Source organism: Lepisma saccharinum, chromosome 25 (assembly GCF_977018435.1).
Source record: "Lepisma saccharinum chromosome 25, izLepSacc3.1, whole genome shotgun sequence".
Classification (NCBI taxonomy): domain Eukaryota; kingdom Metazoa; phylum Arthropoda; class Insecta; order Zygentoma; family Lepismatidae; genus Lepisma; species Lepisma saccharinum.
In genome coordinates, this window is record NC_139253.1 from 10,006,122 (window position 1) to 10,026,349 (window position 20,228).

Sequence of the window (20,228 nt, forward strand, 5' to 3'; positions counted from 1 at the left end):
AAGAAATGCAGAAAAGCCACAAAAATGTGTCCAAGATGCCATAAAATATTAAGCAAGGCATATTACAAATGGCATAAGTGTAATTCTTATGTACAGTCATCAGCATTGCCCTCACAACCATCTACATCTGGTCTGAAAAGAAAGCACGAAGCACCTCTTAATGCCAGAGCAGCAAAGCAGCCACGCTATGCACCTATCCATAGCAGTTTTAACGGCCAATTAAGGGATCACCGTTTTGTATCAGAGCCAAGATGTGGTATTGAGAATTTTTTGAACAGTAAAAATTCTGATCTGCAGGCAATTCTAAATGCACAAAATGGCTCTTATAAGCTATCCCTCAAATTGTTTGTACAATATAAGAAACCAAATGGCACAAAATTTACACAGCCCCACATAACAGAAACTGTACCGGTATATTCAAATGCAAATTCAGACACAATAATAAGCAGCTTGATAAATCAACTGAACATTAAACACTCTGAATTTGCGGCAAAAGAGTCAGGATGGAGCCTATGTGGCTCTCCGCACAAGTTATATGTTAATATTTCTGAATTCAGCCCATTAAAAGGTTCTACATATCTGCCATTACCTGCTAATATCAAAAACAAAAGAGCCGTGGTCAATATAAAAAATAATGACGCGAAATGCTTTTTGTGGTGTATATTAGCTGCTTTGTTTCCAGTTTCAAGGAATCCTGAGAGAATAACTTATTACAAACAACATGAACATCTTTTTGACGATGCAATGGAGGGTTTGGAATATCCAATGTCTGTACAGAATATTGATAAATTTGAAAAAAGGGCCAGGCATATCAATGGCAAACAATTATCTATTAATGTATTTATTTGTTCCACTGGCAATTGCCCGATAGCACCTCTCAGAATCAGTACACTTGATGATGAATCTGCTGTTCCGATTGATCTGCTCTTAATTGAAGGGGATGGCACACATCATTATACTCTGATACATAATCTTGAAGCTTTAGTGAGAACACAACTAGACAAATCCAATACAATATTTAAGTTGTGCAGAAGATGCTTAACTGTATTTGATGGTCAAAAAATGGTGAAAGGGGTTCGGGAAGAGAGTGCAGAAATTGCCAAAAACAAGTTAATTGAGCATCTGAAATACTGTGGGAACCATAAACCTGTTCATATGGTGATGCCTAATCTAAGTGAAAATTGCAAATTCAAAAAGTTTGAAGCCTTGTTGGAACACCCAGTATATATTGTCTGTGATTTTGAATCGAACCTCAAACCTCTTGCATTCTGCAATCCAGATCCCGAAGAATCTGCAATTACACCATACCAGCTACATGAACCTTCCAGCTTTTGTTGTGTGGTTGTACAGGATGGTGTTGTTATTAAAGAATATTCATACATGGGACCAAATGCCATCAAAATATTTGCACATATAATAGAAAATGTGTGCCGTGACATAGCATCTAACATCTTATTAATATCAAAGCCTATGTTGCCTTTAACAGAGAAAGAGATTGAGGATTTCAACAATGCAGAAAAATGCCCGGTATGTGATTGTGAATTTTCAGATACAAATATCAAGGTGAAACACCATTCTCATACAGATGGTCGATATAAACAGGCCCTGTGTAAAAGCTGCAATATTAAGATCAAGAGACCAAGATTTATCCCCATATTTTGCCATGGAGCATCCAATTATGATTTTCATCATCTGATCAGGTACGAGGGGTTTGACAAGGAGAATTTAAATATTTTAGCTGAAAATGATGAGAAATATATATCTATTAGCAAGATAATTAAAGTTAATGGTGTTTCTATTCACATAAGATTTCTTGATTCTTACAGATTTCTGTCGGCTAGCCTGCCTACACTGGCAAATCAATTATCTGATGATAAATTCAAAATCACAAGTGCCTCGTTTCCAAATCTGGACCTGAAATTAATTAGGCGGAAGGGTGTATATCCATATGACTATGTTACAGATTTTTCTAAATTTGATGAGTGTTCCCTGCCACCACAAGAAGAGTTTTACAGCAGAATCAGAGGATCTGGAATTACTGATGAAGATTATCACCATGCTCAGTTGATGTGGAACAATTTAAATTGCCAGACATTTGGTGATTATCACATGGCATATTTGAAACTTGATGTCACTCTCTTAGCTGATATAATACAGGCATTCAGAAAATCTTCCATGCAAAATTATAAACTGGACCCAATATATTTTTACAGTGCCCCGGGTCTAGCATGGGCTGCAACGTTTTTGAACACTAAAATGCAATTGGATCTGATCCCAGATCAAGATAAGTATCTGTTTATGGAACAATGTATAAGAGGAGGGATGGTGCAATGTTCCCAGAGATATGCCAGAGCAAATAACAAATATATGCCTGATTATGATCCAGCACGGCCATCAAATTATATAGCGTATGTAGATGCCAACAGCCTCTATGGTCATGCCATGATGCAAAAACTGCCATATGCAGGGCTTGAATGGGTTGAAGATTTCAATATTGAAGATCTTAAGGACTTTGATGACAGTGACGATGGCCTCTTCTTAGAGGCTGATCTGACAATTCCTGATGATTTGCACAATAAATTTTCTGATCTGCCCCCAATTCCCGAGGTTCAGTGCTCACCTGGCTCTAAACAGAAGAAGCTCATGATGACTCTGGAGCCGAAACAAGGCTATGTCATATATTACAAAAACCTCCAGTTCCTGATGAAACATGGTGTCCAAGTGACCAAAGTTGGCAAAGTTTTGAGGTTCAGGCACTCAAGATGGTTGAAACCATACATTGATACAAACACAGAGCTTCGAACATCTGCAAAGAGCCAATTTGATAAGGGCTTGTTTAAATTGATGGTTAATTCTGTGTATGGCAAAACAATTGAAAATGTCAGAAAACATACCGATGTTAAAATAATTACTGACCCCAGCCTGAGCAAAAAATTGGTTGCAAAGCCCAACTTCAATTACAGAAGAATTTATGATGAGCACATGGCACTTTTCAACATGAAGAAAACAAAGATTAAGTTTGATAAACCTATTTATGTAGGGGCTGTGATATTGGAATTGGCCAAATTACATATGTTAACATTGTATTATGATGTGTTGAAACCTTTTTATGGTGATAATATAAAATTGATGTACATGGACACTGATAGTTTTATTCTTGATATTAAAACAGAAGATGTTTATCAAGATATGTCACAGCCTGAATTGTTTCAATATTTTGATACCAGTGAACATACAATAATTCAACCCCACAACAAAAAGGTGCCTGGCAAGTTAAAAGATGAGACACTTGGTGATGTTATTGTGAAATTTGCTGGGTTAAGTGCCAAGGTGTATAGTTTTAAAACATGTAGTGCTGTTGTCAAAAAGGCCAAGGGTATTGGCAAAGTAACTGTTGAAAAAGACCTCCAATTTGAAGATTATGAAAATTGCCTCAAATCCTATAGCACAATCAAAACATCAGAATCCAGAATTCAGAGTGTGGATCACTTGCTGACTTCAAATATTGTAAGAAAAGTGGCTCTGGACCCACATGATGATAAGAGATGCATTTTATCATGTGGCATACATACTTTACCTTGGGGGCATTGTGATTTGAAAAATGGCAAACAATGCCCAATTACAGAGCATGATTTGAAATAAATAAACATGCCTATGAACTTATTTGGGTTCAAAAAACAGGCTATTATGGAGCTGCCAACACCACAACCCTCTTCTGATATGCTGTCTAAACTGAGTGGCTTGTTAATTATTCATCTGAACAGCATACTTACAGATGTTGATGATGAAACAGGTAAAATATTGTACATATTTAACAATAATTTAAATCATTACCAATTACCTGTAGGTGGTCAATTGCAATTTATTACAACCCCTGAGGGTGATGTCAAGATTTCAGTAGGGAGAAATATTTATAGAATTAAGCACTCAAACATGATTTCTGGCACTGTATATACTGTTTCTGCTGGTGACTGCTTATATATTGAGGTCCCGGGATCATATGACAAGCTTATACCCTTTTTTATAGAATTAAGAATCAGATACTCTATAATAAATAACCACTAAAACAAAAATGCCTAATGATATATTTGGTCATACAAGACATGAAGATCACAGTGATGAGATTCTGATGCTTGATGTCAGAGTCAAGAAATTAAGAAGTGATTTACAAGCTTTACAGACCACACTCAATGCCAGTCTTCAATTAGAAATTACAAATTTGCAATCACAATGCATGGACCCTCTTCTTAAAATTGATTCTGAACTCAAAGTGCTGCTTCAGAAATATACTGACCTGGCTACATTGGATAATTTTCAAAGTTTAGAAGAAGCTGTAGCAGCTCTTCAAGCCAAATTTAAGACCCAGGCCACCAACTCTGAGCAATTGAAACAACAATTGGAAGAGCAAATAAATAATGTCCAGGCACAGCTCCAAACAATTGTCAAAAGCATAAAATCACAAGAAGATTTTGATCTAGTGATTTCCACTCTAAAGGAACAGATTCAGTCACTCCAGATACCTAATCTGGACCCTCTGAACAATGCCATAGCCGAGGTTAAAGAAAAAATTGAGACACTTGAAAATTTTATGAACAACTTGCCATCTTCTGATGCTTTGAATGCAATAACTCGGAGTGTAGCAAATATTAAGCTGCAACTTGAAACATATGAAGATTTTGGAAAAATTCAAAGTACCATAACCCATCTTGAAGGTACAATAGCAGCAGTGCAAAATGATTTGGCAAATGTACTAGAATCTCGCCTGCCTGGGATTGTAGATACCCTTGTCAGTGTCCAGCAACAAATCACAAAGCTTGAAAACCTCAACACTGAATCTGAGCTATCTCATTTTCATCACTTGATAGATGATATCCAAACAAAGCTTGAAATTTTACAACAATCAACACCCTCTCAGGCAGATATAGCCCTGCTCCAAAATGCTATGCAAAATGTGGCTGATGCATCTGAATTAAACAATGTGAAATTGGCACTTGAATCTTTGCAAAATACTGTATCAAATCTTCCCACATCACAGGAACTTAAAAATATTAAGAGGGCAGTGAATCGCATATTGAAATCAGAAGATATCAAGAATATCCAGGCAGAGATCAAACATCTCACTCAGACAGTGGCCACTCTACCAACCAATCAACATATTAATGAACTGCATGCCCTGTTTGAGGATATCAGAAGACAGGTCCATGATCTTACTGCTCAAAATTCAAAATTGGCAGTTGTTGAAAATTTGCAACAAATTGTAGCTAATATCAAGCAACAGCTAGGAACCATGGAATCCAATCAAGCAAATGCTCTGTCTGTTTTTGCCACCCAGCTTCAAGAGATTGTGCAACAATACAAGAGACTTGCTGTGGACATAAAGATCAAGCCAGGCCATGATGATGTTGTTAGGACCATCAATGAGCACCTTGAATCTGTAACAAGCAGATTGCTTACAGCAGAAAAAGAAATAACCGGCATAATCGAGAATCCAAAACATACAGTAATTCTTGAATTGTACAGCATCCCCAACAAAGAATATGATTCACCATTTACACCAGGTGGCAAAATATATATGCTGTCCCCTGCACAATTTTATTACCAGTTTTTTGTTGGGGGCACATTGAGACCAATCAAGATCAAATATTGGCTTCAACCACAGGCACACCACTACCCTACCTTATCAATAACAAATGCTGATAACAAAGTGAAAATCACCAGTGTGGAGTTAGAGGATTTTACAGACCCCAATACATTAGAAACAGCCTATGCTGAAGATGATGGCACTCTGGAATTTAAAATACAAATAGGGGACAAATTATATTTAGAAAATCCTGCAGTCTCAGCTGCTGAACACCCCATAGTTGCAATATTCTTGTTTACATATTATGTCTAGACAAATTATTGTTGATGAATTACACAGACAAGCCAGACATAATTTTAAGAGGCTCCCAGTAGTCACAAAAAGCATAGATGATTTATGGCAGAGCGACTTGATTGAGTTGTCAAGTGGACAGTTGAAAAACTTAGACAAAATCAACAAGGGCTACAAGTATCTACTCACTGTAATAGACACATTTTCAAAATTTGCCTGGGCTGTGCCACTCAAATCCAAGACTGGAAAATGTGTTACAGAAGCCTTCAGGACAATCATCAATCAGAGTGGAAGATCACCGCGCTATTTGCAAACAGATAATGGCAAAGAATTTTATAACTCAGCGTTTCAACAATTTATTAAAAGCCAGGCAATAAAACATTATTCGAGTTACAGTGATCTCAAAGCCTCAATTGTAGAGAGATTCAACAAAACCCTAAAAAATCTTATGTATAAACAATTTACACTTCAAGGTAATTATAAATGGATTAATATTCTTCCAGAACTTCTACATAAATATAACAACTCAGTCCATTCTACAATCAACATGAAACCCTCTGAAGTAACTTCATCTGATGAGCAAAAATTGATCAGGACTGTTTATTATCCTAGATATCGGCCAACAACAAGAAAGGCCAAATACAAGGTGGGTGATCAAGTAAGAATCAGCAAATATAAGCACTTATTCAAAAGAGGCTTTACAAGAAACTGGAGCACTGAATTATTTACAGTAGTTCAAGTTAAACCCGGGACCCTTAACACATATATAATAAAAGATCACCGAGGAGAAATTCTCAAAGGCAGGTTCTATGAAGAAGAGCTCAGCAAAACTAAACAGCCTGACACATATCTCATAGAAAAAATCATCCGCAGAAAAGGCAACAAGTTATTTGTTAAATGGCTAGGACTTCCAGAACACAGCTGGATCGATGCGAACAAAATAATAATATGAACACCTGGGATGTTATAAAAAGGCTGCCAGAACCTGAACAACAGAATAAGAGAAATGGCAAATTGCTACCTGAAAATATTAGGTGTCTTATTGTTGGGCCATCTGCTTGTGGTAAAACTACACTAATGGTTGATAATTTTTTATTGGCACCCAACTGGTTAGACTGGAAAAACAGGCACTTGTATATCTTCTCTAAGAGCTTGGAACAATTAAAATATCAGCAGCTGATGAAGCTATATGATGGATTGGATATAGCCACTTTTGAACCAGATGTTAAGCCACTTCACGAATGTCTCGATAATTCTGTTGTTGTGTTTGATGACATTATACTGGATAATCAAAACAAGGTTAGAAATTTCTTTACACAGGGCCGACACAAAAACATTGATTGCTTCTACCTGGCACAGACTTTTTCAAAAATACCGAAGCAGCTGATCCGAGACAACAGCAATTTTATATGTGTGTTTCATCAAGATCATACCAACCTCAAACACATACATGATGAATATGTAGGTGGGGACTTGAGCTACAATGATTTTTCTAAGTTTTGCAGCAGGTGCTGGAACCAGGACAGTTATGGGTTTGTCACAATTGATATGACAAGAACACCCAATAGTGGCAAATACAGAAATAAAATCAACGATTTTCTAGACATTGAAATATAAATAAATAAACATGAAAAGGCCAATAATTGATGATCTTAAGTTAAGAGATTATCTTGTAAAAAGATTTAAGGGATGGAAATCACAGAACCGGGGAATTTATGAAAAACACAAACAAACAGAACAGCCTGTAATTGATGCTATTAATAATTTAGGTAAGAATATCAAAACTGTTACAGAGCAAAATCAAAATTTGATCACAGAGCTTGTACCTGTAGCTGCTAGGAACATATTAGATTATCCATTCACCCCACTTTCCAGTATTCATACACCTAGTCCTGTTGCTCCTAGAAGAATTGAAGCTACTCAGGATCCTATTGAATTGGGTCTTCTTGCTCAAAAATATTTAACCACACCTAAAGACAATAAAGATGAGGTGTTTGGCTTATATGCTGACACAGAGCTTGATGGCAGTATCATACATAGAATTGGCAATTTCAGAGTAACATTTATGGGAGATGATCTGATTGTTTATTCAGAATCTCGTCTCGGAGAAAAAGGTGCTTTTGTTAAATATCCTGGCACACCTGGATTGTGGGAACTGATGACTAGGAAAAGGCCTGGCAGCTATACAGATCAAGATTATGAACATTACAAAGAAATATTAATAAAATCAGATGCTCTATACCAGAACAATGATCCCACACAAAAAAGAGTCAAGTCGAGCAGTGGAGCAAAATACAACAATTTAATCAAGCCCATATGGTCACAGATCAAGACTGGCAGTGGAATCAAACAATACAACACCCTGCCTAAAGAATTTGTGTGGGTTGATGATGTCAGGAAACTTGTAGATAGGTTATTGGTGATAGCTGGGGAGGAAAATGCTGGGAACCACAATTTTTACAATGAAAAGGTTGGAATTATGGACATGATAAGCACCAAATTGTCTAATTTTATAGTGAATGACACTAAGGGGATTGGATATCTCATAAAAATTATTAATACTCTACCACCTAAATTTTGGAATATTTCTGAGGGTCGGGGCCTGGTTAATGACATCATAAACAAGCTGCCATTTGAACTACACATTCCAGGCTATCAGTATTGTGGTCCAGGCACAAAATTGGACCATAGATTAAACAGAGGTGATCCTGGTGTTAATCCCCTAGATGCTGCTTGTAGAGACCATGACATAGCATACAACACACATTCTGATCTTGACAAGAGACATGTTGCAGACAAGAAATTAGAAGAGGCTGCATTTGGTAGATTTGTAAGCAAAGATGCTTCTTTGAGTGAAAAAATAGCAGCATTGGGGACCACCATAGCTATGAGCACCAAACAAAAACTGGGGTGGGGGTTGTGAATATGTATATAATAAACCTACAATGAAGGCCAAGGGTGTTATGTATCAAATACCTTATGCAGGTCTTAAATCTCTTAAAACTATTGACAGTCTTTTAACCAAAAAGCAGCGCAAGAAAAAAAGCTCTTGTATTGCAAAGGGGCATGGTATGAAATTGTTGCTTAGCACCCCCCAATTAAAAAAATTACAGCAATCAAGAAAAAAATCACATGTAGGGGGATTCATATTTACCATCCCTGCCATCTTAGCTGCTCTCGGGGCTGTTGGGAGCTTGGCCGGGGGATCAGCTGCCATAGCAAAAACAGTAATAGATGCCAAGAAAAATAGGGCAGAATTAGATGAGCAGAGGCGCCATAACCTGGCCATGGAAAAACAAGGCAAAGGTGTTAAGAGAGCCATGAATAAGTTTAAAAAAAACAAGAGCCGCTTACAAACCAAGATATTGAAGCTTTAATCAAGCCACTGGGCATCAAACATTTTAGAGGTGTGTACATGTCTGATTCTTTACCGGAACAACCACTCAACAAAGAGTGTGGCATTGTTAACTTGGATAAGTACAAAAATCAGGGCACTCACTGGATCTGTTATCTTAAATATTTAAAAGATGAGGCATTTGTGTTTGATTCATTTGGAGGTGTTCCTCCTGAAAATTTAGTAAAATATCTAAATTCAGCTAATCTTTATTACAATAATGCCCGTGTTCAAAACTTCAAAGATGTTAATTGCGGACATTTGTGTTTATCTGTTCTCAGATATATGTCTCAAATAAATAAACCATCAATTGAAAATTTTCAAAAGGCCTTGTGGTATCTGAAACATCATGGGGGTATTCCATCTCACCAGCCAAAATTCAATATTGAAACTCAAATTACATGATGACATAGTGTATCCCAAAACAATAGCTCTCAGAGCATTTTATGGCATGTACCTGATCCCTAATATTACGCACCACAACAACACAATTGCAGTAGGGGATTAAAAAATTGTCATCACTCCAGGGCAGTATAATCTGTCCACTCTAAATGCTCAATTACCCAGAGGTATAGTGTTAAGTCAAAATTCTGTCACTCACAGAGTAGAGATTGTATCTGCTACAGAGACAGTGGATCTGGGTACTATAGGAGAGCTGTTAGGATTTGAGAACAACACAAAACTTGAACCAGCAATCAAACACACTGCTATGAATATACCTAAATTCTTAGCCATAGAGACTCTGAATATTCACTGTAATGTGGCTGAGGGTATGATTACCAAATCAAATGGCATAGGCACTCACAAACAAACCGGCATCATTGCAACATTCAAACCTAATTCCGAATTTATGGAGCCCATCATCTACAATCCATCCCCAACATTATATTTTCCTGTGTGCCATAATAGAATAGATTACATTGAGTTGATGGTCACTAATGAAAAAGAAGAATTAGTTGATTTTGCTGGAGCCACAACAACTGCAATCATAGAGATTAACATTTAAATAAAAATACATACAATGGAAAATATTGAGAGTTATGAGCTACAATCATTCCCTCCAAACAGGAGGACATTTGCAAATTTAAATCAACCCAACACAGAAATCGAGGTTGATCTTGATGTAGGGGATGGCTTTATACACCCCCACAGAGCAGATCTATACATCAAATTTGATGTTGTAAAGCTCGATGGAACAGATTATCCGGCAAATTCAAATATAAGATTGGTGGATAATTTTGTGCCGCATCTATTCTCTGAAATTGAGATCAGAAAGCATGGTGTTGTTATAAACAGAATAGATTATCCCGGCATTACCTCCACAGCTTTGGCCACATTAAAATTATCCAAAACAGAGGCTTCATACTACAAAATAGGTGGATTTGAAGCTGGTGAGAAAATATTATCTAAAAACCACACAGTGCTGTTCCCTATGCGCCTGTTGCCAGGATTCTTCTCGGATTACAAAGAAATTATGTGGAAGGGTGGGTTAAGAATTACATTTAGAAGAGCTGCAAATGATAATAATGCTTTGATGAGGTACAGTGCAATAAACTCTACAGGGGAAGCTCTGCCTAATACCCTACCTGATGAAGGCAAATGCATTATTCAGACTATGGAGCTAAGAATCCCTGTTGTTGAGTATGAGGCCAGCTATGCTCTTAAATACAAAGCTGATATCCTAAAAAATCCACACATTCCTCTGCAATTTTATACATATCAATCTGTACAGAAGCCCGCATCTGGTTCCTATTATGAGTTTGATGCTACAAATTCATTCTCCAGTATTCAATACGACATGCCTGATTTTGTAGTGGTATTGTTTCAGACTGGAAGACACAATAATCAGGAAAAAAATTCAAGTAAATTTGATAGCTGCAACATCAAGAACATATATCTTAAAAATGGCAGAAATGAGGTATTTCCTAGAGAAAATTACAATTTAGACATGTCCAAGGATGATTTCCTCAAATTATATGAGGCATTTTCGGCTTTCAAAAGGGTCACTACTGGCAATACTGACATGTATTACACACCAGATGAATTCAAAACACAGAGACCCATGTTTGTAATCAACACTTCAAAAAGAAAACAAGTTGTGGTGAATGACAGGACAAACATTAAAATTATCTGTGAATTCCACGAGGCATTACCCGATGACACCATATGTAGTGTTATTCTCATAGGCGAAAAATCATATGTTTATGATGTAAGAAATGAGAGAGTCACGGAGCAATTCTAGAGGTCCGACTCAAACACAGAAGCCCTTTGATTACAAAGCAATAATACCAACACTCTGCTGTCAGAGAGGCCCCAGACACTCTACCAGCTTTGAAACCTCAACTGTATTATCAGCTAGCAGTGAATATCTTATGTGTGGGCAGTTGTATATATTTCAATCTTATATCAGGACTCGAACCCAAAGCCCCTGATTACAATGCAACAATATTAACACTTCTCAATATGGAATATGCCCACATTTTACTAGGTTCTGAGACCTTAATACAGACAAAATTGGATTTTGAACTGCCATAATATTTTCTAAGTCTTTGCCTAGGCTCATATTATCAGAATAGAATTGCTTTCAGCGTGAAGGGGGTCAGTTCATTGCCACTGTGTGAAAATATGTATTTTTATCTCAATAATCTTTGTTACACTTTTACATGTTGCAGACATGTTACACTTTTTCCCCTGTCGCACAGAAAGATTAATGCCCCCTTCAGTGAATCGTACAGAAAAATCATTAATGCTCCCTTCTAGCGTGTAGATTTTATCTCTTGCGTGCCGGCAAGACATGGAGGCAATTAATTATGCCTACCCACTATTCTTCTATTGTATTGAGCAAGTGGTTATAAAACATGAGAAAATAAGAAAATTGAGAAATTCAGTTTTTGTACAATATATTGTTGTAAAACATTTTTTTACCAGGGTTTCAGATTTGGGGGCTATCAACTAGCAGTAATTATTCTCAAAATCTCACTTGTGGACATATTATTTTGCCACATGTATTTCAATCTTAAATATTTTATCAGGACTCGAACCCCGAGCCTTTTGTTTACAAGACAACAATATTATCATTTTGCCATCAGGGGAGGCTTCATATTTTATGAGGACTTAAACCCAAACCTCCACACCTGAAAAATTAGGGTATAAGCCCCTCTTGCCATTGTCTTAAGTATGGGTAAATCTATCTGTTGAGCCCTCGCCTTTTCTACACTAGAAATTCAGAATTTCTTAAAAATCAGAGCATATCACACCTGAAGAATTGGGGTACAGGCCCCATCTTGGCATTGTTTTAAGTGTAAGCAAATCTGATTGTTCAATCAAATAGCCTCGCCTTTTCTACACTTGTAAGTGGCACTGTCCCTACCGTAAATACCACTACACATAAGAAGACAAAGAATAAATATGAAAGAAGTAAATTAATATATATATTTTATAAATCAAATCAGTGATCACATGTAAGTTAATATGAAAATTAAGGAAGTCAAAGCACTGATACAAGTTTGCGTCTTTGAACAGATAGTGCATCTGTATGATTGATTTACCATTCCTATAGGGGAAATTTTGTTTACATCAGTGGCGAGCGCGTTCCGATCGACGCCCCACAGCACTTTTTGGTTGCGCAGTTTAACTGTAGCACCTACTTGGATGCGCATGTCAATCGGCTGCACCAAGTATACACTCTGTTGTACCTAGTTAGTGGTGGCGCGTTCCGATCGAAGCCCCAAGGGAGGATATTAGTATTATTCCCAAAGCTTAGAGGAAAAAGGAATTCGTTAAATAGTCAAAACCGAAATAAATTGAAATCCAGAGGGAAGTCCAGATCCTCCATATCAAGAAGGAAGTCCAGATCCAGACCGTCCATTGAGAAGGAAGTTACGATTCAGGCCGTCCATCAAGAAGGAAGTCCCGACCCAGAACGTCCATTAAGAGGGAAGTCCAGACCGCCCATTGAGAAGGAAGTCCCGATCCAGATCTGCCCACTACGAAGGAAGTACATATAGAAGAATATCCAAATAAAGAAAATAAATAATAAAAAGAATATTGAGATGAAAATTGACTGTAATGAGAAAATTATAGAAGAATGTAGCTTATCATGTAAAATTCTTACTCCATGTATCCTGTGTTTAAATAATATATTCGTTTAAACGTCTCCATTGGAAGGCATCCTGTCTGGTTTCGTTGTCTACAAAGAACCCTACCCTGTAGATAAGCTAGCTGAGTTTTAAGATTAAGGTTTATGTACCTTTGCACCAAATGAAGGTAGCAAGACCCAGGTTTGAATCCTGGGGCAGGTGATGTGGACCAGGAATTTTTCCAGTCATTTCCCTGTTTCTACGCATCTCTGAGGCCTACCCAGCCTCTTATTATTGTTTACCTGGGGACAACCCTGGTGGAGAGACGGGGGAGGGGGGTAAAGGTTGCCAGGCATGATGCTGATCACATCATCCCAACTATGGCAGAGATCAAGAATATGTGGAGCTCTTATCTCCATATCACCCCACATACCTTCAAGTTATATGGAGTGATATGCTTTACCTTTACTGGGCCAAATTGTACAACAGTAGAATTATGTACCTTTTCTCATCCATAATCCACAAGGATTTAAACCTTTTAACTGTACTGTAATGCTGATTGATTGCAACAATACTTATTTCTCTACAGAAGAGCAGAACAGACAAAGGACATTGATTTGGCTTGCCTGAATTTATTTATGCAGCATGCATTTTCTGGATTACAGTCAGATTGCTTACATTTTTACAGTTTTATATGCATAAACGTTATGCTTCCCTGTTTACACCCAATGGAGCAATGCTTACATTCAGCAAATTCTACTGAATGTAAGGAAGATTATACATTGTGTTTTGATACAAACAATTTTTAATTGCTGTGTCATTAGTGTACTATTTATTTTCAGGGAGGTGTGCAAAAATGAATACATTATTCCACTTGGACCAGAGATTAAAGAAATGTATGAAGATCCTGAGATGTGTCACAGCTTAAGATCACTGAGGACAGAATCTGTTAGACCACAAATTAAGATGACACCTATATCGTATGTATATGCAATTTAATTTGTTTACCTTCAAGAGGTCATAATTTAGCCACATGAAACTTGAACATTTCCATTGTAATGTGTAGCAGTGTCCACGTCACAAAAATATATAAACTTAATATTTACTTCTATATGTTAATGGTTAATTACCTAGTAATGTGGAACACACCTCGTATATAATCTATATATGCTGGTGTTAGTTATAAGTTCCAAGAGTTTGTTTCTTTCTGCCAGAAAGCTGAGCTGGAAGTTTATTATTGGTGACAACAATGCAGGAAAGCTAACGCTATTGTGTAAAAGCCAGGCAGCTTACAAAAATTTTGTCACAGGGAAAAAGACAAAAGATTAGGCTGTCTTTCCCACTCTATATCTGTCGTGTTCCTTGGCGGACAATAATTAAACTTATATCATAATAATCCCTGATTCTTTAGCTGCAAGACAGTATTTTCAGAATTTAGTTACATTAACACAAAAGAAAGTTATGCCCGCGCAAAACAAAACCTGTATATAAAATAGTTTTGCTTAACATTTTCAAGTTGTATATTTTTTTTTCTTTGTTGGCATATCGCGTGGCCATTACAGGGAGAGAGGGGAGTTGAAAGAAGCAATACTCCCTGGTCAAATTAAATACTGAGTATAACATTTAAAATTCTATTGTATATTTATTAATCACAAAAGGTTAAAAAAAATTTGCATGTAACTAATTATGTTTCTCATTGATACTTAATTAATTTGTATTTTATTGTGATGTGATATTGGTTGATGTTAAGATAAAAGTTTGTAAATCCATCACGGTACCGAGAAATCCAATATATGCAGTGGAGCTCGGTGGCTCGTGGCCTTTTGTATTTGAACATCTGATAAATGCGAAACTCTTATAACCATCTTTTCTTTCAACGCTCGAACTTCTGCTTTTACATCCACTTTGATCTTAGAAATTTAGTTAATTCTGGGATTACCTTAGGACAGTTACTTAGCTCTTCTGGTCAAAAGGCATATATTCTCTCTGTCCTATGCTCCTGGTCAGGAGATACAATTGAGAGAGTTGTGATTGTCTTGGGATATGCCAGAATTCAGGATCAGCCGATAGACTGTTGGTAGTAAATGTTTGTAACCCTGGTCGGGGTACATCTTTTCTTATTCTGTGGTCACAGAAGAATCTTCGATTCTCTGGTCAGAGGCTGGGGAGAGAAAAGGAAGTTGGGTACTTAACTGGATATCGACAGAACCTAGTGGGAAGAAGGATTGTCGACTGCTTGTAGGATCTTGGTCAAGCTCTTGAAGTAGATTGAGAACCTATGACCCAGAATTACGACAGACCTTTCATCGAGAACTGAAGCAGTCGGATTAACCCGAACCTTGAGCCGAGGAGACTCAAGCCCGGAAGAGTTATTGAGCATAAGCCGAGGCTCAATAGGCCCATCTACCAAGTAACGATCCAGGGTGGATCTTACATCATTCTAGAAAAATAATAATCTTGTGTATGATGAACTTAGCTAATATCAGTAATTTTTAATGATGTTGAGATGGTATAATGTTGTAATGTTATGTGGACTACATACATTTGAAACCAAGAACTTCGATATAAATTGACATCATTGATGGTTGGGGTTTGTCAAATGCTGATCTACCATCTAACCCAATACTGTGGTGGCTGAACACAGTGAGTGGCCAACTTACATTCCTATCAATGTAGGTTTCAAGTTCAAGTCCTGACTTTGATATTGTTACTTTATCAATATTTATATGATCATCGTTTATGGTCATCACTGCAATTAGTATTCAGAAGCAGGAAAGCAATATTAAAATAAGAAGAGTCTGTATGAAGAACATGCTTATGATAAAATGACCAAAACCTTTATTTATAAGAACTTTTATAAGTTTATCTTGCTTTCAGATAGTTTTACTGTACATAAAATTGGGTTTCTGCATGTTAAATTCAAATAACCTACATGCTTGTCTTCATAATTTTAAAATATAAATCAGAGGGACATAGAAATGGTATAAAGCTAGATTATCTTCATAATTAAAGTGCTAACCACTACACAGTGTGCTACACTGCCAAGTATCCTGGATTCTGGCCTGGGCATGGCGTTGTTTTGAGTGTTTCTTCATCAATTTCGTCACATCACTCATCCTCATCTTTGCAATTAGCCAAAAGTGGCAGAAAATCAAAGTAAAATAAACTAAATCAATCAATGCTAACCAATAGAACATTTTTATATTGGTATTTAATATAAAAATGGTTCAAACTATTCAGAAAATAAGTTCTCAGAGAGGTTTGAAAAATGCAGCACACAAATTTGTCACAAATTTATTATGGCCAGAATTCTTACACCAGAAACAACTTCTCTATGTATGCAGTCAGTACCAATGTTATGGTACTCGTCTTACTAGAAGATAAGTTTTTGCAGATCCTCATTGAAGAAATCTGCAACTTGATTTTTTGTCACTCCCTGTCTGCATCTGCAAGCCATGCATGTTGCAGTTTTAGATGAGTATGCACTGACACTGACCTTTCAGGTCAACAAAATATTGCTTCCTTTTTTTAAAATAGCATACGAGAACTTCATGATGGTTGCAGTAAATGCAGTTTAAAATTACTTATGTGAAATTTTCTAAATTTCACGTAAGTAATACTAGAACTTATTTTCTGATTAGCTTTTTTTTATTGCTGCGAGTAAACTGCAGTGGCAGTATTATAGATAAGAATGGAACTGAATGCTGGTGATTGTTTCATTGGACACGTGCTTTATTGCAGAGACCAAGTTGAAGACATTAGAAACTTGTACAGTCCAGCATTTCCATTGGATGCAGTACGAGATTATGTAATGATGGCGCTTGATGAAGCAGTCATGATCAACCAGGTGCACAACAGAGATCCCATTGGTGGAAGTAATGAGAATCTCTTCCTGTAAGTATCCAATTGCAAACAAATTTATGACATTTTGTACATTGCTCAGCTGTGCAATGCACAGGATATTGCTGTACCTTGCCTCTATCTTTAAGCTATCTGCCTGGAAAGATGAATTTCATTTTCTGTAATATCTTCTATTCTGTGGACATAATTCTCAGTTTCAAATCATTGTCATGGTGACCATATTATTATAATAAATTAGTCACCTGTCTCTTCATCACCCTTATTTATTCCTCCTGTCAATTTGTTATTTCCAGCTTGTCCACATTCTTCCCTTTTATCGTTATTTCATATACCTTAACTGTTGCTCTATTTCTCAATCATCTTTGTATATCCATAACAGCTGATTCTCACCTTGTCAGTTCTGTCTTGTAGTATTTCGATTCCCACTATTTTCTTGATGACATCATTACATGTCTTGTCTGATTTTTCCTACTACAGTCCATATTACTTTTCTATTTATTTCTTCATTATGCACTTTTCTGTACTATATATTATTGGAATGTACTATGTATAATTGGAGCCAGGGCATTTGACTACCATGCAGGAGGCCTGGGTTCAGTTCCGAGGATGGGTGATCTAAGATTCAGAATTTATCTGGGCTTCCATGCATAAAGTAACTGGGGTTCACTCAGCCTCAATTAAATGGGTTACTGGGGTAACCTTAGGGTGTAAAGCCAGCTGGAGCACAGTGTTGATCACATCACCTCCAAAAATGACGAAGATGGAGGATGTGTGGAACCCTCCCTCCACAACTCCCTTGTGCCTTAATGACATGTTACAATGTGCATGGGGGACTTTACACCTTTTTTACCTTACTGCTATGTATTGTAGAGAACTTTTTTTAAGTTCAATACATAATCACAAGATATATTTATCATATTTCATCAGTATTTGTGAATGATACATTTTATTCTCACTTCACTTTGTACATTTTATTAGCAACTTTATTAGTATGGAAACTAAATGGTTTATAATTTTATAACTTATACTTTTTTACAGTAGTAGTAGCACTCATAATAGTATTTTAAAATGATGCAATGTACTGCTACTAACAATTTGCATCATCTTCCTTTTTTTTTTCCTTGCAGTCCCTTGTTGAAACTGGTAGACAAACTCCTACTTGTAGGTGTGCTAACTGGTGAGGATGTAGAAAAGTTGTTGATCATGGTGGATCCAGAAACATGGGATCCTACATTCGATAAAGGTAAGCTTAGAGTTATTGTTGAATATTCAATGCCTAGGGGCTGACACACTCTTCTATGCTTTATTACTGGACTGCTCAGTGTTGTAACTGAGTGAGCATATGTTGTACTTCATTAAATTACATTAAGTGACAGAATTGGGTGGAGGTGAAGACACACGCACCAGTTTGTGAGATGGCAGACAACACCGGAACAAGAATTGTGACTGGGTATCTAGGGAAGTTTCCATATTCACTTTTGTACATATAGGCTTCCTAAAAAAACAGACAGGTGGCAGTGTGTTCCAAAAGTATGAAGGATTTATTTTTTTCCTGAAGAAAATGCGAAAGTGGTTTGATTCAAAGTGCTCACAAATTAAAAGATGCTGTGATGTAATCAGGTTATCTTTCAGACAATTTTACAGACTATTGCCAAATCTGCATTAATTTCTTCAAGAATGTGAGAGTTATACATAGAACAAATGCTGTAACATTTTGTTCACCACCCTGGAACATCTTATTTATCATGGTTGACCTTCAATTGATTGAAGTCCACGTGTCTTCACATAAAGCAGTGCCTAAATATAACACCTTTTCTTAATGCCATTACAAACACTGGCTTACATGATTGTGGGAACCAATTGCTTTCAAGTTCTTAAAGAAAGTAAGTTTTAATAACAACACAATTAACATCTATTATGAACAGAAACTTAGATTCTTACAAGCTATCTGTATTACAGATGTATGAGGTGGAGTCAAGAAAATGGAGAAAATTACATAGAATAACATTCATTCATCACAAAATGCGATTTTAATCTCTTGAAAATAAACATTCCCTTTTATATTCAGTTATTATCAGTAGTAATACAGGAAGTAATACTTTTAGTTATTGATTACACTGTTTTTTACTTTTTATATTTAGAGGGTAAAGATGAACACAGGAAAGGATTGTTGCAAATGAAGATGGCTGAAGGAGCCAAGTTGGAGATGTGTTACTTGCTACACCATTTGTGTGACAATCAACTACGACATAGAGTGGAATCCATTGTTGCTTTCAGTCATGATTACTTAGGAGAAGTTCAAGCGGTATGTTGTTTCAATATGTGCATCAGTTTTAAAACAATATACGCTTTAGCACTTGTGCTGTCAACATGATGAAAACATAAGGTTAAAAAGTTATAAAAGATTATGGGAGCGCACCAGGCATCTGTTACATGATTGCCTATTTACACACAGCCAACTCTGTCTTCTGCTTTTTATTCTTTTATGCCTTTTTTAACCTTGTGATTTTACTTCTTTTCCTTTCCAGAGGAACATTACCAATTGTTTATTGAAGATTTCAATGACAGTTTTCAGATAAATGTCTGTGAATATTTTCTACAATATACATTCAGTTATAATAAATTAATAAGTTTATATTTTATTATTTCAAGTGTCTTTGGTAAAGATGCTCTATCAGACATTTACTGGTAGTTGTTACTTAGTTTTATAAATAAAGGAAACACACCATAAACATTACGGTGAAAAATGTTATAAATAAGTAGTATAAGTGATTTTTAAACTTATTCTATTGGTTTTTGTGTTAAGCTATATTCATTAAATAAAAACTAATTGGATGTAAACAAATAAACTAGTTGGAATCATTGTGCACCGAAAAGGGTTTTTGAAGTAGCAGGTATGGAAATTGATATGGGAAATTTATCTGTGAAGATCATAACCCTGTACCAATCTCCAAATGCAGACTTACAACTTTTCTTTCCAAAACTAGAAATCATGTTAACAAGAATAACAAAATCAAATAGT

General features: G+C 36.4%; 1 protein-coding gene across 1 annotated transcript in view; it reads left to right on the forward strand.

The window, feature by feature from the left end:
- RyR (Ryanodine receptor) overlaps positions 1 to 20,228 on the forward strand; it is a 283,432-nt gene that overhangs the window by 164,157 nt on the left and 99,047 nt on the right. The window contains exons 38-41 of the mRNA XM_083112077.1: positions 14,188 to 14,325; positions 17,087 to 17,239; positions 18,334 to 18,449; positions 19,348 to 19,511. Of these exons, the coding sequence (XP_082968203.1) occupies positions 14,188 to 14,325; positions 17,087 to 17,239; positions 18,334 to 18,449; positions 19,348 to 19,511 (571 nt within the window). The remainder of the gene's footprint in view (positions 1 to 14,187; positions 14,326 to 17,086; positions 17,240 to 18,333; positions 18,450 to 19,347; positions 19,512 to 20,228) is intronic.